This window comes from Triturus cristatus, chromosome 7 (assembly GCF_964204655.1).
Source record: "Triturus cristatus chromosome 7, aTriCri1.1, whole genome shotgun sequence".
Taxonomy (NCBI): domain Eukaryota; kingdom Metazoa; phylum Chordata; class Amphibia; order Caudata; family Salamandridae; genus Triturus; species Triturus cristatus.
Genome location: NC_140590.1, coordinates 1344728848 through 1344752947, shown reverse-complemented (window position 1 = coordinate 1344752947; position 24100 = coordinate 1344728848). Strand labels below are relative to the sequence as shown.

At 43.7% G+C, this 24100-nt stretch overlaps 2 protein-coding genes across 5 annotated transcripts in view; one reads left to right on the top strand and one right to left on the bottom strand.

Moving 5' to 3' along the window:
* The window catches only part of ATXN2L (ataxin 2 like), a 767539-nt gene that overhangs the window by 675934 nt on the left and 67505 nt on the right, over positions 1–24100 (bottom strand). The gene's annotated exons all lie outside the window — the stretch shown is intronic.
* The window catches only part of LOC146812032 (uncharacterized), a 32180-nt gene continuing 26780 nt past the window's right edge, over positions 18701–24100 (top strand). Inside the window, exons 1-2 of the mRNA XM_085620381.1 lie at positions 18701–18982; positions 19941–20091. Of these exons, the coding sequence (XP_085476507.1) occupies positions 18701–18982; positions 19941–20091 (433 nt within the window). The remainder of the gene's footprint in view (positions 18983–19940; positions 20092–24100) is intronic.

Sequence of the window (24100 nt, the reverse complement as noted above, 5' to 3'; positions counted from 1 at the left end):
AAAAGGAAGTTTGATAAATCACAGGAAGCTGAGTTGCGACACTACTGACAAAAAGAAATTTTACTACTTGGCTCTTTTACAGCTGTTTAAACCATGGCGTACAGAGGATGAACTACTGGGAGAATTTCAAAGCTATGAAGATTCTTTTAATGCTTGCAAAGACAGCATACAATGCAGTACATTCTCAACTTATCTGCAAATGTTAAATGAAGAAATTGAACAGGAAACTACAATTGCAGCAGAAATAGTTAGAGACAGTTCTCAGGACAGCCAAAGTTCAGGAACACTCAGTCAAGATCCCCTAGGACAACCAATCGTTGAAAATGAAGCATCAATAGCCATGAATGAAGTGGAAACGGCTATGAATCAAGCTCAAGAAGAATTTATAGACTTACAAAATTTGGAAAGACAACTGAACGAAGAGCAGCAACAAATTTATGAAGAGATCAGAAACAAAATTGATCACGGATTTCTACATGAAAAAAAAAAGAGTGCTCATGCACATCATTTCATCCAATCAGGATGTATGTAAGCGGACAAGCTGGAACTGGAAAAAGTTTCCTTATAAAAGTCATCAGAAGCTACCTACAGCAAAAAACGGATTCTACTTTGTCTTGTGTGGTTACTGCTCCAACTGGGTTAGCAGCATATAACATAAAAGGAATCACTTTACATCGTTTGCTAATGTTACCAGTGGAGCATGAGAACAAAATACAATACAACAACCTAACTGGAGAAGCATGCTTGGAAGTTTCAAGATTATTGAAGAAGATGCAAGTTCTCATTATTGATGAGGTGAGCATGGTATCAAACTTAATGCTTGCCTTTGTGCATTTAAGAATGCAGCAAATTCTGAAGACAGACTATGACGTGTTATTTGGAGGAAAACACGTCACAGTTTTTGGGGATCTTTTGCAACTTACTCCAGTTAAAGGACAACCAGTGTTTAATACTGTGACACATGAAGACACAAAGAAGTCATTGGGAAGCATCGGTAATGCAAATATTTGGTCCTTCTTTGAGTACAAGGAACTTACTACTAATATGAGGCAAGCAAACGATGAAGAATATGGAAGTATTCTGAAAGATATCAGAATTGGACTACTCACTGAAGCTGGCACGAAAGCATTACAGAGTCGGCTGCTACATAATTTATTTCCAAAGGAAGAAATAGTTGCAGAGAACATATACAAGAACATTGCAGAAAAGAAAAGTGTCATCTGCTTAATGCCAACTCTACGTGAATGCTCAATATTCAATGAGAAGCTTTTGAAATTGGAAAAGGAAGAGATCAGGAAATTGGAAGCAGTGGACAAAATTGAGGATGGAAGAATTACTGTCACATTAACAGGCACACTGAAAAATAAATTGGATTCACTAGAGAAGAACATTTCCAAAACAGCTGGATTACAAAAAAATCTATATGTTTGCATGAACTGTAGAGTATTTTTAAGGAGAAATTTGGATGTTGAAAAAGGTTTAGTTAATGGAGCTATGGGAAGAGTTGTGGGTTTTATTAATTATCAGAAAAAAGATGGAATTGAATGTTTAAAAATAAAATTTGATCAGATAGAAGAAGTTAAAGACATTTGTCGTTGTTCAGTTCGTTTCATGCTTGTGAAAGACTTATATGTACGTAGGAAGCAGTTTCCGTTTTCTCTAGCATATGCTGTAACTATTCACAAGTCTCAAGGATTGACTGTAGATTGTGCATTTGTGAACATTGGTTCAACTGTGTTCAAAGAAGGTATGGCATATGTTGCTTTGTCACGAGTGAAAACATTATCAGGTTTATTCATGATAGACTTTGATGACTCAAAAGTTAGTGCTGATGCAAATTGTGTAAAGGAGTATAATAGATTAAGAAGAAGCTATGCTCCTCATTTAGGTCAGTATCCTGTGTTGGAGAAACGTGTAGTTTCTCGTAAAAGGAGAAATGAGAATATCTGTAATGAAGATGTAGAGAGGAGGAAAAAAAAAGAGGAGTGATGTAATTGCAAGCAAAAAGAAAAAGGAAAATGAAGAACAGGTTGTAGGATGTCATTTTGAAAATAGCTCTGGTGTCAACTGCTACGCTAATGTAGTGCTGAATGTTGCATTTTATCTGGAAAGTGTGCAAGAGCAGATAATAGTAAATCAGGGAAAAAGATTCTGTTCTGAGTTGAGTCTCCTTTTTCAAAAGCTGAGTTATGATAAAACTCAAATAGAAAGTGCTACTGAAATTAGAAAACTTTTAGATGTATGTTCAGGACGAACACAGTTTTCTCAAAATGTACAGCAAGACGCACAGGAATTCTTGATGTTTTTTCTTCAGGTACTGGAAGAAGAAGGAGTTCCCATTGAAAATGTATTTGGTCTCTCTTATAAATGGGAACATAGTTGTGAAAACTGTTATAATATATGTGGCTCTAATGTTGATTCTGAAAGGTTTATTTATTTAACATTGCCAGAAAGTAAAACAGTCACTTTTGCTAAATTAGTTAAAGATGCTAATCATAGCATGGAATGCAGTGAGTGTCAATCTGACATGTTTTCAACATTAATTTTAAAGGAATACGGACAGTATGTAATTTTAATGATGCAACGCTGCTGATGGTTCAAAATTAGATACTTTAATAAAGAAGTTTACAGGACAGCAATTATCAATTTCAGGAAAAACTTTTGTAACAGTTGCAATAATTTTCCATGATGGACCTACTGTAACTTCTGGTCATTACACAGTGTATCTTAAATGTGAAAAAGGCTGGACACTGTGTAATGATTCCCAATTGATTTTTAAGCAACGTTTGCCTTTTGATTTAGCAAATTCCCATCTAATCTTCCTGAAACCTAAATTTTAGAGAGATTTGGCAACATCTGGACAAAACAATTTTACCATTTTATTGGATTACCATTGGAATTTTAAAAAAAAATGTTTACAAATTACCATTTGGCCTAATGGAAAGGTAACCAATTGTAATGTGGACTTTTTCAATTTTTAATGAAACTTTGGAAAACCAAAAATTTAGAAAAAAAAAAAAAAAAAAAAAAAAAAAAAATCGGTAACATCTGCATAATTTAAATTTTGGAATGTTATTGGATTGCCATTGGAAATTTATTCAAAAAAGATTTTTAAAATTACTATTTGGCCATGCGGAAAGGTAAACAATTCTATTGTGGACTTATTTAATTATTAATAAATCTTTCAGAAACCAAAATGTTACAGAAAATCGGTGAGATCTGTACAATTTAAACTTTAGATTTTTATTGGATTACCATTGGAAATTTAATCAAAAAAGAATTTTAAAATTACTATTTGGCCTAAAGGAAATGGAACCAGATGTATTGTGGAGTTATTTGAGATATATTTTTGTGATTATACTTCTGAAACAAAAATATCAGATGGTATTTTAAAGAAATAAGTATTGATATTAGATGATATTTAAGAATATTATGCATTTCTATAAAGTTATGTTTATGCAAAAAGAGATTGTGGGCTTTTTTAAAACAATCTTTGAGATTGTTAATTTTTTTTTTGCCCGCTGTTAAATGATGAATGCAATTGCTTTCACAATTTATAGTGAAATGCAATATATTCTGAAAACAGGAAAAAAAAGGCAACATTTTTTTTTGAAAAATATGTAAATATGTGTACTGTATTATAAAATGTTTTATTAAATATTAATACTTTTTTCTTTTTTTTCAGATTGAGATAGAACATTTTCGAAAACTAGAACCATTTTTAAAGCAATTAAAAAAAAAATTTAAATGAATAAATATTTTTTTGAGTGGGTATGGTAAGTCAAAAATATCATGGTTCCTTTTTTCCACTTCTCCACAATCACATTTTCAGTTTTTCATTGTAGTCTCTCAAGGACCTTGTAATGTGATAATTGATTTTTAGTGTTTTTAAAAAAAAAAAAAAAATCATTACGCGTTCCGTACGCGTACGGTAAAAAAAAAAAAAAAAAATCAAAAAAAGTTTTAAAAACATATATAAAAAATAGATGAAAGGTAAGGTTGGCTCTTAAGAGCCGTTGTGTTCATGCAGGGACAGAGGAAAGAAAGAATGGGAATATTAGACGGTACGACAAATGTGCTGATCTATTTTATTGTTCACTAGGGAAATACTGGTCTCCCTATAACAAATTAGATCATGACAAGTGGCGCACCGTATTTCAACCCTCAGAAACCGAGGGTTAATTTCCTAAGGAGAAGAAAAAGGAGATGCTCCCACCACAGATGAAGGGCTCACCTGACCTGCAGAAGAAGGACTCGGCCCTGCAGATGATGGTCCAGGCTGAGCTGCTGTGGATGTGCTTGGTTGACTTACTGAAGGGTTACCTTCAGTATGTCGAGCATGTGTCCTTCTGTGTACATCCTTAAGGTGTCTTAACATGGTGTGATTCCCGAAGGAATACTTCTTGTTGGGATTCCCTCTTGAAAGTACACGCTTACACAGCTTACAAGTCACTAAGGGTGCATTTACCTTTTGCTGGCCCTCTGGAAAAGAAAAATACTCCCATATGAAAGAGGTCTTGTTTCCTCGTTCTCTGCCTCAAGGTAGTGCTGCTAGCCTCACTCTCAGAAGGGCTCTGCTGTTCTGCCATCGTATCACAAAGACAACCCAGCTCCTTCTCCTAAGGGATCACAAGCAGAAATGAGGGGAATGGGTGTGGTGTAGGAGAGTTCTAGAACTGAAAGTAGTTTCAACCAATCAAAAGTTGTGTTAAATGATCACATGGCCCACCGTACGCTTACGGTGCGCTTACGGTACGCTTACGGCAAAAGTACGCATGCGAGTAAAAAAGACACGCGCACGCGCGCATGCGCAAAACAGGCACGCCTCTTCACTTCCGCGTAACGTGCGCGTGCAGCGTACGCGTTACGCGCTGTGCGCGCGTGACGTGCGTCTACGCAAATTGCGTAAATGAACGCAAACAGCGTACAAAATCTAACGTAATTAAAGCAAGACGTGCGCTTACCGTACGCGCACGTTAAAAAAAAAATTAAAAAAGGAAAAAAATAAATAAATATGTAATACTAATAAATTTTACCTGTTTATTTAAAAAAAATGGTAAAATAAAAACATTGTAGAATTTTTAAAATTTAACCATAGTCTTTAAAAAAGGATAGAAAATTAAAATAAAAATATGTAAAAAAAAAAAAAAAAAAATTAGCATTTAAAAAACCTTGCAAATTCACTGAAAAAAACCATGGGTTTCACTCACGTTATAGTTAGGAATTAGCATTAAAAAAACCTTGCAAATTCACTGAAAAAACCATGGGTTTCACACACGTTATAGTTAGGAATTAGCATTTAAAAAACCTTAGAAATTCAATGAAAAAACCAAAGGTTTCACACATGTTATAGTTAGCTGGACATTTCACTCGTAAAAAACCATTGAAATTCCCCCGTTATAGTTAGATCAGCTAACTATAACTCGCGCGCCCGCAATGCACTACTGATGACGTCACATATTACATCACTCATGACATGGTCACTGACATCACTCATGACATCACTGATGACATCTCAAATGACATCACTGATGACATCACTGATGACATCATCCTTGTGATAGAGTGGCAGACCTCCTCTTCCCCTAATATAACCATTGAAACACACATTCAAAAATATAAACTAAAATGTTCAAAATAATGAACATATCAATATCAGTTACAACAACCTAATCAGTAATTCTAAGAACCACATACACATACAGTCATTCACCAACAGTCCTCTACAGTCACTCATACATGTACTCACTCATATGTATTCATACACCTATACATCCTGTTACACAACGCCACTCATCCATAGAGTTACTCACACACATAGTCACTCATGCTAATAAAGAATCAAACATCCATTTACTTGCATATACAGTTATACACATACCACCACACTTACTTCTACAGAAAATTACACATACTCAGTCTTTTAAACAATAACTTATAGAAACACATACTTATTCATACAGGAACTCTTCCAATCTCTCACTCTCACATATACTCACTTATATACACCAATAGTCACATATACTAGTTTAAAACATATGTAGTTACTCATAAAGACACTATAGAGACAGTCATTCACTCACTAACACACCCATGCACACACTCATCCACCCATACAGTCCTGCACACATGCTGTATTCAACACATACAAACAGTGAGTCACTCATTCATGCACCTATGCACTAAGTAATACCCCCCACCGAACCATACAGAAACTCAGACACTCATACTGATAAAAAAACAACTAATAACCTATATAGACACTTATGTAGCTACTCACCAACCCATGCAGCCACTTATACACAAAGTAAGAAACTGATACAGATATTTTCATATTTAAAGATTACTCAGTAGGCCATGTATTCACTATGATACACTTAATCAGTCAGTTACAAAAAAAAAGCATCCATTTAGACACTTATATACCCATTTATTCTTCCATTGACCTTGAGATATATATAAATATAAAACATATTTAATTTTCAGAAAAACACACAATCACTGGATGATGTCATCAGTGATGTCATTTGAGATGTCATCAGTGATGTCATGAGTGATGTCACTGACCAGGTCATGAGGGATGTAATATGTGACGTCATCAGTAGTGCATTGCGGGCGCGCGAGTTATAGTTAGCTGAACTAACTATAACGGGGGAATTTCAATGGTTTTTTACGAGTGAAATGTCCAGCTAACTATAACATGTGTGAAACCTTTGGTTTTTTCATTGAATATATATATATATATATATATGATGAAGAGATGAACTTGAAACGCGTAAGGCGCAGGAGAGGCTGCCAATTGCACTGACTGATGCTTCTTTCCACACCGTTTATTAAAGGCTGGTAAACCTTCTCTCTGATTCGTGTGCGGCTTACTGGGCTACCTGTGTTTGAATTTATGAGGCGGACGCCCATCCGCCAAGCCAGCACCACCCCATTATCCCTAGGGGGCCACGGAAGCAGATTCACTGCTTTCAATGTGGAGCAGAGAGGACGGATAGAGGAAGGACGCCTAGGCCAGGGCCCATGTGAGGGCTTGCTTTGCGGCAGAGATCGGCGCACCGTTATTGAGGTGGAGAATATTTCGGCACTACAACTCCTTTAAGAACTTGCAATGCAAACAGGAAGCGTGATTTAAAAAGGAGTAACTGCCAGCCAAGCGTGAACCTTTCCCGAAGCGCCTCTGATGAAGAGATGAACTCGAAACGCGTAAGGCGCAGGAGAGGCTGCCAATTGCACTGACTGATGCTTCTTTCCACACCGTTTATTAAAGGCTGGTAAACCTTCTCTCTGATTCGTGTGCGGCTTACTGGGCTACCTGTGTTTGAATATATATATATATATACACGGATATAGCTTAAGCTACATGAATAATTTCAACAAGAGAATAATATGATTGTCCTGATAAAGATGGTCTAAATTGATTGACACCATCGAAACGCCTTGACGCAATTCGTTTTTTGATCTGGTACATTAGATACTAAATGAGAAATAAGTATCAAGTTCCAATCAATAGGAATTCTTCTAGACAAATGTGTTCTTCATTAAGACTAAATTCAATGTCTAATTCCTTTTTTTCTATTGGCGATGTATTGCTTAGTTCATTGCTTGGGCTAAATACAGTGACAATGTAATTTTTTTTTAGGTTTAAATATTTAGTGTGTATAGTTTCAGGCTATCCAAGGGAATTCCTTTCTTTTGACTTATTCTAAGTACCCTATTTCCCTTTGACTCGATAAGGGGTCTCTCTCTACTTTTTCTAAACTTGTTCTGCCACATAGTGTTTCGGCTGCTGGAACAAATTTTGACTTTGAAAGAGTCCGAGTGAGACTCCTGAGACTCGGACTAGTAGTGGGGCTTAGCCTGGATATCGCCTATAGTAAATGGGAAATGACCACTACCATTAGCAAGAGGCAAGTGGGTCACAGGGACCTGCCTATTGAACACTAGAGCCCTGATCTCAGAGGGCTGTGTATACTGTTTGTGTATGCTATATTTCAGTTACTGTTTGTTAATAAATGCTCCTTATTTCATAGAAGCAAGTATTTGCCTGGGCAATAATTATTTGCTGCTATTGAACATATTTAGAGTTGTGAGCCAGTGTTCACCCCCCTGTATCTGCCTCCCTCTCAAGAATCCTAGGGCTGCTCGACCCAACTGCTACTTAGAGTCAAGTTCTGAAGGGGTACTTGGCCTAGTTGCTCAGGATCTATAGTAGGTCAGGCCCCAGGACATCAGGAGTTAATGGTTTCAACCCCCCCAGTTGGGTTTATAGCTCCTGCTAGCCCCAGGGCCCACTTCTGACAGGAGGAATGCTTGCAATTTGTCTAACCACAGGCAATCGCTCAGCGTAGCATCCCAACCCATTGCTCTTTTGCTCATCTTGCCATTTCATTTTGGGCAAAGTAATATGCAAATCAGTCCTGACCCTGAACAGCAAGGCCAGGTCCTCCCTGAACAGGAACATAAGCAACCCAAGACGGGTTTGGCCCTGATTAGAGTTCCAGTGGCACAGTGAGCATGGAACATGCAATTGGGGTGGTATGGTGGAGCATTATGGTCAAGGACGGATGGGTGCCATGGTTTTAGACAAGTAGGAACATTTAATTTTACAATTAAATACAGTCTATAAGGTACCTTTAGTGTAGAGAGTCTAAGAAAGCCGTTTTACATAGAGTAATCAACTGCAGAGTAGTTTTAACTTTGTATTTTCACCCTTTTCAGGTTGCCAGAGATACAACTTGCTTTATTTTAAGTGGTTTTATCAGTACTTTATTTTTTCTTTTTCAAATGATAAAACATAGTAGGATGTTCTGTTTTTTCAACCACTATGTTCCTTTTTTCCCCATTTGATCAGTTTTTGATCACTACATATTTTTGCATACTTAAGGCCTGATGTAAATGTTGTTAGTACCATCGCCGAGTACTTTACTCCCGCCAGGGTGAGAGTACTCAAATCGCCACATTTAGAGATGTCAGATGGCCCAACAGGCTCTTGTTTACAGGAACCATCGCCATGGCCAAGGAACAACTTTCTCATCTTTTGTGGAAGTCTAGGTCGTACAAGGGCTGCTTACACCTAAGTGCATGATTGTATCAACATCAGATGGTGAATATTGAAAGCATCAGTAGCCGAGTCCCAATGCTTGCCACCCCAAGAATCCTATTTTGTAGATCCTCTATTACGTTATACATTGTGACTCATTACAGACTTAAATTTAGAGGCAAAAGCTTGAATAACCAAACTTTCTTGGATTGGATGTGAAGTCAAATAAGCTGCATCAGGTAAAGCAGCCCAATGCTTCTAAGACACTATTCTTAAAACTGCTGCTTTTAGTTAAGACGTATTTCAAGTCAGTGCAACCTGGTCCATCAAGGCTTCAATATATGGTAAAATACCCCTTGTGTGTTGTTTAACTTTCAATATTTCTCATAAAAGAGGATTTTGGTTCCACAGTAGCTAAAGTAATTCAGATATTGAGCTGCCTTTTTCACAACAAAAGTAAATTGCAACTCTTCTACAGAAACGAGACACTTCCGAACAGGAAAATCTATTTCCAGCATCATATACAAACAACAAACTTTTCAGATGTGCACATGAAGCAGTGCCTGCATCAAGAGGAAGGATAGGTTATCTACCTTACTTGCTTCATCTTCATCCATTTCCAACAAAAAAGTGCACTTGGATGAGTTTGAATCCGATCAAAAAAGAGTCAGGCTTTTTCTGCATAGATTGCTTAGCCATAATCTTTGGTAATGCCAGGAAACAAATCTCTTTTGCAAAAGACTGAGGACCAGATTATGAAAGGGTCACCCAACACAGCGCAGCAGCAAAAAATGCTGTGCTGCGCTGAGCGACAGGGAGAAAGCAGGGGAGTGCCCTATCTACAGAGATAGGGCACTCTCCTTCTCTCTTCCTAATGCAGGTGCAGATTATTGCTGCTGAGCGCAACGCTCATACCATTGCTTCATAGTGCAAGGGTGTGTGCCTGAGTCTTGCATTGACTTTGTACTGGAAGGGTTTCCTGCCAGTACTAAATACTACGCTTAGACCAACTTTGAAACTTTTCCTACTCCTTATTTGTGTGTTGTACTGTACAGCAAACATGCAAAGTAGGAAAAGAAAAGAGAAAAGAAAACATTTCTCCTTTTAACGCCTGCTTTGAAGTGGTGTTAATTTTTGACGCAAAACCCTGTCTGCTACTGATAGTAGATAGGGTTTTGTATTACAAAGCATGGGTAGTTGCATGGGAATGCCTTTGTACCACCCATGTAATCTCTTTTGACGCCGAGTAACGCAAAGCAGTGCTTCATGCTGCTTTGTGTTACACTTAGACAACTTTCAAGTGCAAAACAGGTTTTACGCTAGAAAATAAATAAAAGTATAATCCTTTGTTGTGAAAGCCTCAGACAGTACTGGTAACTAGTTCGTAGTCAAAGGAACCACTGACACCAAAGAAACGAATGCCGAAGTAGAATTTAATGTTCCATTGGTCATAGCTTACACTGCTACATATAAAGCTCACTCAACTGGGGAACAATAAGGGCCTATACCATCTATTTGTGACATAATGAGGGAAGTGCACACAGTAGTAGAAGCACTAATATGTGAGCCTACATTTCCATGCAAAAATTCCCATTTGTGGATCATACCAAGTGAGGGTACTTCAGGGAATAGCGGATTTTACAAATGGCATTAAGAAGCAATTAATCCTACTCATTATTAAGGTTTATAAGTTGGACAGAGTTCTGCATCCTTATTCCAAGGCAAAGAGCAGACTGCACTTTTAAGAGTGACATATCAAGACCAGGAATGAAAGAATAGACAGGGATGATATGATGGGCCTCTATGCTCAAGGTACATGGTTGTGCTCAAAGTTGACATATCAAAAAACCAGTATCCTAGCTACCTAAATTTAAAAAGGGATTAAAAGCAATGATTGCAATTTGATAAAACTGAAATTTAGAAATACGTTAGTTAAATTAAGGTGTACAGTTAAAAAAACAGTAGAAATATTTTAGAGAATGAACATATTTCCACGATGGAAGTTACCGAATTGCTCTGGACTTCAAGTCAAATGTACTAAATTTGACTGAGGAGCGGTTTAGGGCCCTCCATATTCCAGAAACCTTGGTGTATAGCTTTTGGGGGACATGACCCCCAAGGAACACCATAAAGCAAGGTTTAAGGGAAAATAATGAGTTTATCCTCCTTGAATTATTACACAATATTTTCTTGGATCACTCACTACATTTTTGAAAATGTGTATTACTTTACTGCAAGAAATACATTCATCATGGATGAGACTTGAAACTGGACTTCAGAAACTGGTGCCATCGCCATCAATAGCCACAGAAGCAGACATTCACAAAGGTAATGCACTTAATTTGCTGTCCCACAAGGCTTTGTAAGGGAGTATTGGTGCCAAAAATGGACCCAGGCTCATGTTCCTTGTTGCATTCTCTTTGCCTGTGCCTTATTCCCTTTTGGCTTGGCATGTGCCACAGTATGCAACGAAAATGGTGAATTTTGTCCAAGCCCTCAAGGACTAACGGCTTTGAAAGTCTTTCAAGTTTCCTTTGTAAAGGCCTTAGGAAAGGTCTCCTGCCAGAAGCCATGGTGCTATCCTGCACATATAATATACATGTGAAAGGTGTCAAGTGCCTCCTTAAGACTGTACCAAAAGGAGGAAAAATCGAAGCACCACTCCAGGTGACCATGACTGCGGACATGGCAATACGGGCTGGGTGTCAACGATGCCCATCTGTGTCCTGAGAACAGAACAGAGAAATGCAGCCTCAGCAAATAGCTAGCATACAAACCAGAGACGTGCGGTTTTCTTCCAAAGGTACACTGCCTTGAGTAAGTTTGCTGCACGATGTAACACCCCTAGGAAAGGAAGAACTCCTTTCCACCATATGTAGCAGTCCTAGTGCACTGAAGCCCAGTAGTAGCAGTGTTTAGACAGATGCCTAACCAGATTGGACATTCACGTGCTGAGTCTGGTGTATGCACTGTAACTGTAGAAGGCATTGAAGCCTTGTGAAGGAAAACTGAAAAAATTACCTCTCGGAGCTTTACAGGGCTGGAGACTGCTAACCAGGCACGCCTCTGAGGCTCATTCACTCAGGCTGCTCATATGAAATGTATTTCAGGTACCCATCATGTCTTGAGCATCATTGCACTTCTCTCAGCTGGAATGTATTACTTTTCATGAACAATGCCATCACTTCTCATTGCTGGTGCAATGCTTTTGCCAATACTGACAGTTCTTAGTAGCACGGCCAAACAAGTAATGGGGCAGCAGGACAAACATTTGTCACGAAGTATGCACAAGCATTCTCTGACTAAAATCTCCTGCTTATAAAGGATTATAAAAAAAATAGGATAAAACTAGCAGACATATATATATCTATCTATCCCCACAAGGAGATTTCTCCACACCAAAGGAAGGAACCGGAGGAACACAGCATGGAGCCAGGAAGAATCGTTTATTGAAGCAGTGAGGGCATGACACACTTCGGCGAGTGTGCCTTAATCATATGCCTATCACCAGTTACTAGCACCAACTGCTTTTCAATTGATTCATTTGCTTCCATTGGTGGAAGACTAGCTAAGTCGATTGGTTTCTCGAACGCGTCACCGCAGCCTTCATCGTCAGACTACGGTTCCCAGAAAGCACCATCTTGGCGGACAGGGTAGGCATGTTCGGTCGACTTTTTAAAACCCAAGTGAGTGCTGGTGATCTGTGACAAAACGTACAGTTTTAAAATGTCTCGGTGTCTTTGCTGCATAACTTGGTCTCCCTGGCCCCCGAATGTCTCACCCCATGTACCCAAGTCCGGTGGTACTGGAGACTCCGCTGCATTGAGCTGTCCTCTCCATGCAGTCACGGACTGTGACTAGCAGTACTCCAGTGTACTTGGATGCGGAGGCCCGGAGCACAATCCAATCCCTTGGAAACATAAGAGCTGAAAGCATTTGCCCATGAACCTCCAGCCAGAACGAGAGAGAGAGAGAACGAGAACGAGAACGAGAGAGAGAGAAAGAGAACAAGAGAACGAGAGAGAGAGAGAGAGAGAAAGAGAACGAGAGAGAGAGAGAAAGAGAACGAGAGAGAGAGAGAAAGAGAGAGAGAGAGAGAAAGAGAAAGAGAAAGAGAAAGAGAAAGAAAAAGAGAAAGAGAAAGAGAGAGAACGAGAGAGAACGAGAGAGAGAACGAGAGAGAGAGAACGAGAGAGAGAGAACGAGAGAGAGAGAACGAGAGAGAGAAAACGAGAGAGAGAGAACGAGAGAGAGAGAGAGAACGAGAGAGAGAGAGAACGAGAGAGAGAGAGAGAACGAGAGAGAGAGAGAGAGAGAACGAGAGAGAGAGAGAACGAGAGAGAGAGAGAACGAGAGAGAGAGAGAACGAGAGAGAGAGAGAACGAGAGAGAGAGAGAACGAGAGAGAGAGAGAACGAGAGAGAGAGAGAACGAGAGAGAGAGAGAGAGAGAGAGAACGAGAGAACGAGAGAGAGAGAAAGAACGAGAGAGAGAGAGAGAACGAGAGAGAGAGAGAGAGAACGAGAGAGAGAGAGAGAACGAGAGAGAGAGAGAGAACGAGAGAGAGAACGAGAGAGAGAGAGAGAGAACGAGAGAGAGAGAGAGAACGAGAGAGAGAGAACGAGAGAGAGAGAACGAGAGAGAACGAGAGAGAGAGAGAGAACAAGAGAACGAAAGAGAGAGAGAACAAGAGAACGAGAAAGAGAGAGAACAAGAGAACGAGAGAGAGAGAACGAGCGAGAGAGAACGAGAGAGCGAGAGAGAACGAGAGAGAGAACGAGAGAGAACGAGAGAGAGAACGAGAGAGAGGAGAACGAGAGAGAGGAGAACGAGAGAGAGAACGAAAGAGAGGAAAACGAGAGAGGAGATAGAACGAGAGAGAACAAAAAAAACGAGAGAACGAGTGAGAGAACGAGCGAGAGAGAGAGAAAACGGGAGAGAGAACAGGAGAGAGAACAGGAGAGAAAACGAATGAGAAAACGACTGAAGAAACGAACGAACAGGAAAACGAGAGAACGAGAGCGAAAGAAAGAAAGTGAGAAAGAAAGAGAACAAGCGAAAAAGAAAGAACGAGAAAGAAAAAAAGAAAAACCGAGAGAGCACGAGCGCGAGAGAGAGAGCACGAGCGCGAGAGAGAGAGCACGAGCGCGAGAGAGAGAGCACGAGCGCGAGAGAGAGAGCACGAGCGCGAGAGAGAGAGCACGAGCGCGAGAGAGAGAGCACGAGCGCGAGAGAGAGAGCACGAGCGCGAGAGAGAGAGCACGAGCGCGAGAGAGAGAGCACGAGCGCGAGAGCACGAGCGCACGAGCGCGAGAGCACGAGCGCGAGCGCACGAGCGCGAGAGCACGAGCGCGAGAGCACGAGCGCGAGAGCACGAGCGCGAGAGCACGAGCGCGAGAGCACGAGCGCGAGAGCACGAGCGCGAGAGCCGAGCGCGAGAGCACGAGCGCGAGAGCACGAGCGCGAGAGCACACGAGCGAGAGAGAACGAGCGAGAGAGAACGAGCGAGAGAGAACGAGCGAGAGAGAACGAGCGAGAGAGAACGAGCGAGAGAGAACGAGCGAGAGAGAACGAGCGAGAGAAAACGAGCGAGAGAGAACGAGCGAGAGAAAACGAGCGAGAGAAAACGAGCGAGAAAACAAACGAGAAAACAAACGAGAAAACGAACGAGAAAACGAACGAGAGATTGAGAAAGAACAGGAAAACGAAAGAACGAGAGCGAAAGAAAGAAAATGAGAAAGAAAGAGAAAGAAAACAAGCGAAAAAGAAAGAACAAGAAAGAGAAAAAGAACGAGCGAGAAAACGAGAAAGAGGAGAGAAAACGAGAAAGAGGAGAGAAAACGAGAAAGAGGAGAGAAAACGAGAAAGAGGAGAGAAAACGAGAAAGAGGAGAGAAAACGAGAGAACACGAGAAAACGAGAGAACACGAGAAAACGAGAAAGAACGAGAAAACGAGAAAACGAGAACACGAGAGGACGAGCGAGAGGACGAGCGAGAGGACGAGCGAGAGGACGAGCGAGAGGACGAGCGAGAGGACGAGCGAGAGGACGAGCGAGAGGACGAGCGAGAGGACGAGCGAGAGGACGAGCGAGAGGACGAGAACACGAGAAAACGAGAGGACGAGCGAGAAAACGAGAACACGAGAAAACGAGAGGACGAGCGAGAGGACGAGCGAGAGGACGAGCGAGAGGACGAGCGAGAGGACGAGCGAGAGGACGAGCGAGAGGACGAGCGAACGAGAGAGAGAACGAGAGAGAACGAGAGAGAGAACGAGAGACAACGAGAGAGAGAAGAGAGAGAGAACGAGAGAGAGAGAGAACGAGAGAAAACAAGAGAAAAAACGAGAGAGAACGAGAGAAAAAACGAGAGAGAACGAGAGAAAAAACGAGAGAGAAGAGAGAGAACGAGAGGAGAGAGAACGAAAAAAAAACTAGAGAGAGAACGAGTGAGAACGAGCGAGAGAGAAAAGGAGAACGAGAGAGAGAAAACGGGAAAGAGCGAGAGAACGAGAGAGAGAGAACAAGAGACCGAGAGAACGAGAGAGAGAGAACAAGAGACAGAGAGAACGAGAGACAGAGAGAACGAGAGACAGAGAACGAGAGACAGAGAGAACGAGAGACAGAGAACGAGAGACAGAGAGACAGAGAGACAGAGAACGAGAGACAGAGAGAACGAGAGACAGAGAACGAGAGACAGAGAGAACGAGAGACAGAGAGAACGAGAGACAGAGAGAACGAGAGACAGAGAGAACGAGAGAACGAGAGAACGAGAGACAGAGAGAACGAGAGAACGAGAGACAGAGAGAACGAGAGACAGAGAGAACGAGAGACAGAGAGAACGAGAGACAGAGAGAACGAGAGACAGAGAGAACGAGAGACAGAGAGAACGAGAGACAGAGAGAACGAGAGACAGAGAGAACGAGAGACAGAGAGAACGAGAGACAGAGAGAACGAGAGACAGAGAGAACGAGAGACAGAGAGAACGAGAGACAGAGAGAACGAGAGACAGAGAGAACGAGAGACAGAGAGAACGAGAGAACGAGAGAACGAGAGACAGAGAGACAGAGAGACAGAGAGAACGAGAGACAGAGAGAACGAGAGACAGAGAGAACGAGAGAACGAGAGACAGAGAGAACGAGAGACAGAGAGAACGAGAGACAGAGAGAACGAGAGACAGAGAGAACGAGAGACAGAGAGAACGAGAGACAGAGAGAACGAGAGACAGAGAGAACGAGAGACAGAGAGAACGAGAGACAGAGAACGAGAGACAGAGACAGAGAGAACGAGAGACAGAGACAGAGAGACAGAGAGAACGAGAGACAGAGAGACAGAGAGAACGAGAGACAGAGAGAACGAGAGACAGAGAGAACGAGAGACAGAGAGAACGAGAGACAGAGAGAACGAGAGACAGAGAGAACGAGAGACAGAGAGAACGAGAGACAGAGAGAACGAGAGACAGAGAACGAGAGACAGAGAGACAGAGAGAACGAGAGACAGAGAGACAGAGAGAACGAGAGACAGAGAGACAGAGAGACAGAGAGAACGAGAGACAGAGAACGAGAGAACGAGAGACCGAGAGAACACAAGAGAATGAGAAAACGAGAGAGCACGAGCGAGAGAGCACGAGCGAGAGAGAGCAAAAACGAGAGAGAGCAAAAACGAGAGAGAGAGCAAAAACGAGAGAGAGCAAAAACGAGAGAGAGAGCAAAAACGAGAGAGAGAGCAAAAACGAGAGAGAGCAAAAACGAGAGAGAGCAAAAACGAGAGAGAGCAAAAACGAGAGAGCAAAAACGAGAGAGAGAGCAAAAACGAGAGAGAGAGCAAAAACGAGAGAGAGCAAAAACGAGAGAGAGAGAGCAAAAACGAGAGAGAGAGACCACGAACGAGAGAGAGACCACGAACAAGAGAGAGAGAGAGAGAGAACACGTACGAGAGAGAGAGGGAAAACACGTACGAGAGAGAGAGGGAAAACACGTACGAGAGAGAGAGAGAACACGAACGAGAGAGAGAGAGAACACGAACGAGAGAGAGAGAGAACACGAACGAGAGAGAGAGAACACGAACGAGAGAGAGAGAGAGAACACGAACAAGAAAGAGAGAGACCACGAACAAGAGAGAGAGAGAGAGACCACGAACAAGAGAGAGAGAGAGAGAGACCACGAACGAGAGAGAGAGAGAGACCACGAACGAGAGAGAGAGAAAACACGAACGAGAGAGAGAGGGAAAACACGTACGAGAGAGAGAGGGAACACGTACGAGAGAGAGAGGGAACACGTACGAGAGAGAGAGAGAACACGAACGAGAGAGAGAGAGAACACGAACGAGAGAGAGAGAGAGACCACGAACGAGAGAGAGAGAACACAAATGAGAGAGAGAGAGAGAGAACGAACGAGAGAGAGAGAGAGAACGAACGAGAAAGAGAGAGAGACCTCGAACGAGAAAGAGAGAGAGACCTCGAACGAGAAAGAGAGAGAGACCACGAACGAGAAAGAGAGAGAGACCACGAACGAGAGAGAGAGACCACGAACGAGAGAGAGAGAGACCACGAACGAGAGAGAGAGAGACCACGAACGAGAGAGAGAGAGACCACGAACGAGAGAGAGAGACCACGAACGAGAGAGAGAGACCACGAACGAGAGAGACCACGAACGAGAGAGAAAGAGAACACGAACGAGAGAGAGAGAACACGAACGAGAGAGAACACGAACGAGAGAGAGAACACGAACGAGAGAGAGAGAGAACACGAACGAGAGAGAGAGAGAGAACGAGAGACAGAGAGACAGAGAGAACGAGAGACAGAGAGAACGAGAGACAGAGAGAACGAGAGACAGAGAGAACGAGAGACAGAGAGAACGAGAGACAGAGAGAACGAGAGACAGAGAGAACGAGAGACAGAGAGACAGAGAGAACGAGAGACAGAGAGAACGAGAGACAGAGAACGAGAGAACGAGAGACAGAGAGAACGAGAGACAGAGAGAACGAGAGACAGAGAGAACGAGAGACAGAGAGAACGAGAGACAGAGAGAACGAGAGACAGAGAGAACGAGAGACAGAGAGAACGAGAGACAGAGAGAACGAGAGACAGAGAGAACGAGAGACAGAGAGAACGAGAGACAGAGAACGAGAGACAGAGAGACAGAGAGAACGAGAGACAGAGAGACAGAGAGAACGAGAGACAGAGAACGAGAGAACGAGAGACAGAGAACGAGAGACAGAGAGAACGAGAGACAGAGAGAACGAGAGAACGAGAGACAGAGAGAACGAGAGACAGAGAGAACGAGAGACAGAGAGAACGAGAGACAGAGAGAACGAGAGACAGAGAGAACGAGAGACAGAGAGAACGAGAGACAGAGAGAACGAGAGACAGAGAGAACGAGAGACAGAGAGAACGAGAGACAGAGAGAACGAGAGACAGAGAACGAGAGACAGAGAGACAGAGAGAACGAGAGACAGAGAGACAGAGAGAACGAGAGACAGAGAACGAGAGAACGAGAGACAGAGAACGAGAGACAGAGAGAACGAGAGACAGAGAGAACGAGAGAACGAGAGACAGAGAGAACGAGAGACAGAGAGAACGAGAGACAGAGAGAACGAGAGACAGAGAGAACGAGAGACAGAGAGAACGAGAGACAGAGAGACCGAGAGAACACAAGAGAATGAGAAAACGAGAGAGCACGAGCGAGAGAGCACGAGCGAGAGAGAGCAAAAACGAGAGAGAGCAAAAACGAGAGAGAGAGCAAAAACGAGAGAGAGCAAAAACGAGAGAGAGAGCAAAAACGAGAGAGAGAGCAAAAACGAGAGAGAGAGCAAAAACGAGAGAGAGCAAAAACGAGAGAGAGCAAAAACGAGAGAGAGCAAAAACGAGAGAGAGAGAGCAAAAACGAGAGAGAGAGACCACGAACGAGAGAGAGAGACCACGAACGAGAGAGAGACCACGAACAAGAGAGAGAGAGAGAGAGAGACCACGAACGAGAGAGAGAGAACACGTACGAGAGAGAGAGGGAAAACACGTACGAGAGAGAGAGAGAACACGAACGAGAGAGAGAGAGAACACGAACGAGAGAGAGAGAGAACACGAACGAGAGAGAGAGAACACGAACGAGAGAGAGAGAGAGAACACGAACAAGAGAGAGAGAGACCACGAACAAGAGAGAGAGAGAGAGAGACCACGAACAAGAGAGAGAGAGAGAGAGACCACGAACAAGAGAGAGAGAGAGAGAGACCACGAACGAGAGAGAGAGAGAGAACACGAACGAGAGAGAGAACACGTACGAGAGAGAGAGAGAACACGAACGAGAGAGAGAGAGAACACGAACGAGAGAGAGAACACGAACGAGAGAGAGAGAGAGACCACGAACGAGAGAGAGAGAACACAAATGAGAGAGAGAGAGAGAGAACGAACGAGAGAGAGAGAGACCTCGAACGAGAAAGAGAGAGAGACCTCGAACGAGAAAGAGAGAGAGACCTCGAACGAGAAAGAGAGAGAGACCTCGAACGAGAGAGAGAGACCACGAACGAGAGAGAGAGACCACGAACGAGAGAGAGAGACCACGAACGAGAGAGAGAGACCACGAACGAGAGAGAGAGACCACGAACGAGAGAGAGAGAGAGACCACGAACGAGAGAGAGAGAACACGTACGAGAGAGAGAGGGAAAACACGTACGAGAGAGAGAGGGAAAACACGTACGAGAGAGAGAGAACACAAATGAGAGAGAGAGAGAGAGAACGAACGAGAGAGAGAGAACACAAATGAGAGAGAGAGAGAGAGAGAACGAACGAGAGAGAGAGAGACCTCGAACGAGAAAGAGAGAGAGACCTCGAACGAGAAAGAGAGAGAGACCTCGAACGAGAAAGAGAGAGAGACCTCGAACGAGAGAGAGAGACCACGAACGAGAGAGAGAGACCACGAACGAGAGAGAGAGACCACGAACGAGAGAGAGAGACCACGAACGAGAGAGAGAGAGACCACGAACGAGAGAGAGAGAGACCACGAACGAGAGAGAGAGAGACCACGAACGAGAGAGAGAGACCACGAACGAGAGAGAAAGAGAACACGAACGAGAGAGAGAGAACACGAACGAGAGAGAGAACACGAACGAGAGAGAGAACACGAACGAGAGAGAGAGAGAACACGAACGAGAGAGAGAGAGAGAACACGAACGAGAGAGAGAGAGAACACGAACGAGAGAGAAAGAACACGAACGAGAGAGAGAGAGAACACAAACGAGAGAGAGAGAGAACACAAACGAGAGAGAGAGAACACGAACGAGAGAGAACACGAACGAGAGAGAGAGAACACGAACGAGAGAGAGAACACAAACGAGAGAGAGAACACGAACGAGAGAGAGAGAGAACACAAACGAGAGAGAGAGAGAGAACACAAACGAGAGAGAGAGAGAGAACACAAACGAGAGAGAGAGAGAACACAAACGAGAGAGAGAGAGAGAGAACACAAACGAGAGAGAAAGAGAGCACGAACGAGAGAGAACACGAACGAGAGAGAGAAAACGAACGAGAGAGAGAGAAACCACGAAAGAGAGAGAGAGAGACCACGAGAGAGAGAAAGAGAGAGAGAGACCATGAACACGAGAGAGAGAGAGAGAGACCACGAACGAGAGACAGAGAGAGAGAGAGACCACGAACGAGAGAGAGAGAACACGAACGAGAGAGAGAGAGAGAGAACACGAACGAGAGAGAGAGAGAGAACACGAACGAGAGAGAGAGAGAGAACACGAACGAGAGAGAGAGAGAGAGAGAACACGAACGAGAGAGAGAGAACACGAACGAGAGAGAGAGAGAGAGAGAACACGAACGAGAGAGAGAGAGAGAGAGAAACACGAACGAGAGAGAGAGAGAACACGAACGAGAGAGAGAGCACAAACGAGAGAGAGAGAGAGAACACAAACGAGAGAGAGAGAACACAAACGAGAGAGAGAGAGAGAGAGAACACAAACGAGAGAGAGAGAGAAAACACAAACGAGAGAGAGAGAGAGAACACAAACGAGAGAGAGAGAGAGAACACAAACGAGAGAGAGAGAGAGAGAGAGAGAACACAAACGAGAGAGAGAGAGAGAACACAAACGAGAGAGAGAGAACACAAACGAGAGAGAGAAAGAGAACACAAACGAGAAAAAGAGAACACAAACGAGAGAGAGAGAGAGAGAGAGAACACAAACGAGAGAGAGAGAGAACACAAACGAAAGAGAGAGAGCACGAACGAGAGAGAGCACGAACGAGAGAGAGAGAGAGAGAGAGACCACGAACGAGAGAGAGAGAGACCACGAACGAGAGAGAGAGAGAGAGAGAACACGAACGAGAGAGAGAGAACACGAACGAGAGAGAGAGCACGAACGAGAGAGAGAGCACGAACGAGAGAGAGCACGAACGAGAGAGAGCACGAACGAGAGAGAGCACGAACGAGAGAGAGAGCACGAACGAGAGAGAGAGCACGAACGAGAGAGAGAGAGAGAGAGAAACACGAACGAGAGAGAGAGAGAACACGAACGAGAGAGAGAGAGAGAACACAAACGAGAGAGAGAGAGAGAACACAAACGAGAGAGAGAGAGAGAACACAAACGAGAGAGAGAGAGAGAGAGAACACAAACGAGAGAGAGAGAGAGAACACAAACGAGAGAGAGAGAACACAAACGAGAGAGAGAGAGAGAACACAAACGAGAGAGAGAGAGAACACAAACGAGAGAGAGAACACAAACGAGAGAGAGAGAGAGAACACAAACGAGAAAGAGAGAGAACACAAACGAGAGAGAGAGAGAGAGAGAACACAAACGAGAGAGAGAGACGAGAGAGAGAGAGAACACAAACGAAAGAGAGAGAGAGCACGAACGAGAGAGAGCACAAACGAGAGAGAGAGAGAGAGAGAGAACACGAACGAGAGAGAGAGACGAGAGAGAGAGAGAACACAAACGAAAGAGAGAGAGAACACAAACGAGAAAGAGAGAGAACACAAACGAGAGAGAGAGAGAACACAAACGAGAGAGAGAGACGAGAGAGAGAGAGAACACAAACGAAAGACAGAGAGAGCACGAACGAGAGAGAGAGCACGAACGAGAGAGAGAGCACGAACGAGAGAGAGAGAGCACGAGAGAGAGAGAGCACGAACGAGAGAGAGAGCACGAACGAGAGAGAGAACACGAACGAGAGAGAGAGCACGAACGAGAGAGAGAGCACGAACGAGAGAGAGAGCACGAACGAGAGAGAGAGCACGAACGAGAGAGAGAGCACGAACGAGAGAGAGAAAGAGAGAGAGACCACGAACGATAGAGAGAGACCACGAACGAGAGAGAGAGAGAGACCACGAACGAGAGAGAGAGAGAGAGACCACGAACGAGAGAGAGAGAGACCACGAAAGAGAGAGAGAGACCACGAACGAGAGAGAGAGAGACCACGAAAGAGAGAGAGAGAGACCACGAACGAGAGAGAGAGAGAGAACACGAACGAGAGAGAGAGACCACGAACGAAAGAGAGAGAACACGAACGAAAGAGAGAGAACACGAACGAAAGAGAGAGAACACAAACGAAAGAGAGAGAACACAAACGAGAGAGAGAGACCACGAACAAGAGAGAGAGAGACCACGAACGAGAGAGAGAGAGAGACCACGAACGAGAGAGAGAGAGAGACCACGAACGAGAGACCACGAACGAGAGAGAGAGAGAGAGAGAGAGAGAGAGAGAGAACACGAACGAGAGAGAAAACACGAACGAGAGAGAGAGAGAGAGAGAACACGAACGAGAAAGAGAACACGAACGAGAAGAGAGAGAGAACACGAACGAGAAAGAGAGAGAGAGACCACGAACGAGAGCGAGCGAGACCACGAAGGAGAGAGAGAGAGAGAGACCACGAACGAGAAAGAGAGAGAGAGAAAGAGAGAACACGAACGAAAAAGAGAGCACGAACGAGAGAGAGCACGAACGAGAGAGAGAACACGAACGAGAGAGAGAGCACGAACGAGAGAGAGAACACGAACGAGAGAGAGAGCACGAACGAGAGAGAGCACGAACGAGAGAGAGCACGAACGAGAGAGAGAGCACGAACGAGAGAGAGAGCACGAACGAGAGAGAGAGAGAGAGAAAACACAAACGAGAGAGAGAAAGAGAACACAAACGAGAGAGAGAGAGAGAGAACACAAATGAGAGAGAGAGAGAGAGAACACAAACGAGAGAGAGAGAACACAAACGAGAGAGAGAAAACAAACGAGAGAGAAAGAGAACACAAACGAGAGAGAACACGAACGAGAGAGCACGAACGAGAGAACGAACGAGAGAGAGAGAGAGACCACGAACGAGAGAGAGAGAGAGAGAGAGAGAGACCACGAACGAGAGAGAGAGAGAGAGAGAGAGAGACCACGAACGAAAGAGAGACCACGAACGAGAGAGAGAGCACGAACAAGAGAGAGAGCACGAACGAGAGAGAGAGCACACAAACGAGAGAGAGAGAGAGAGAGAACACGAACGAGAGAACACAAACGAGAGAGAGAACACAAACGAGAGAGAGAGAGAGAAAAAACACGAACGAGAGAGAGAGAAAACACGAACGAGAGAGAGAGAGAGAGAACACGAACGAGAGAGAGAGAGAGAACACGAACGAGAGAGAGAGAGCACGAACGAGAGAGAGAGAGAGCACGAACGAGAGAGAGAGAGAAAGAGAACACGAACGAGAAAGAACACGAACGAGAAAGAGAGAAAGAACGAGAGAGAGAACACGAACACGAACGAGAGAGAGAGAAAGAACACGAACGAGAGAGAGAGAGAGAACACGAACGAGAGAGAGAGAGCACGAACGAGAGAGAGAGTATGAACGAGAGAGAGAGAGAGAGCACGAACGAGAGAGAGAGCACGAACGAGAGAGAGAGAAAGAGAACACGAACGAGAAAGAACACGAACGAGAAAGAGAGAAAGAACGAGAGAGAGAACACGAACACGAACGAGAGAGAGAGAAAGAACACGAACGAGAGAGAGAGAACACGAACGAGAGAGAGAGAGAGAGCACGAACGAGAGAGAGAGCACGAACGAGAGAGAGAGAGCATGAACGAGAGA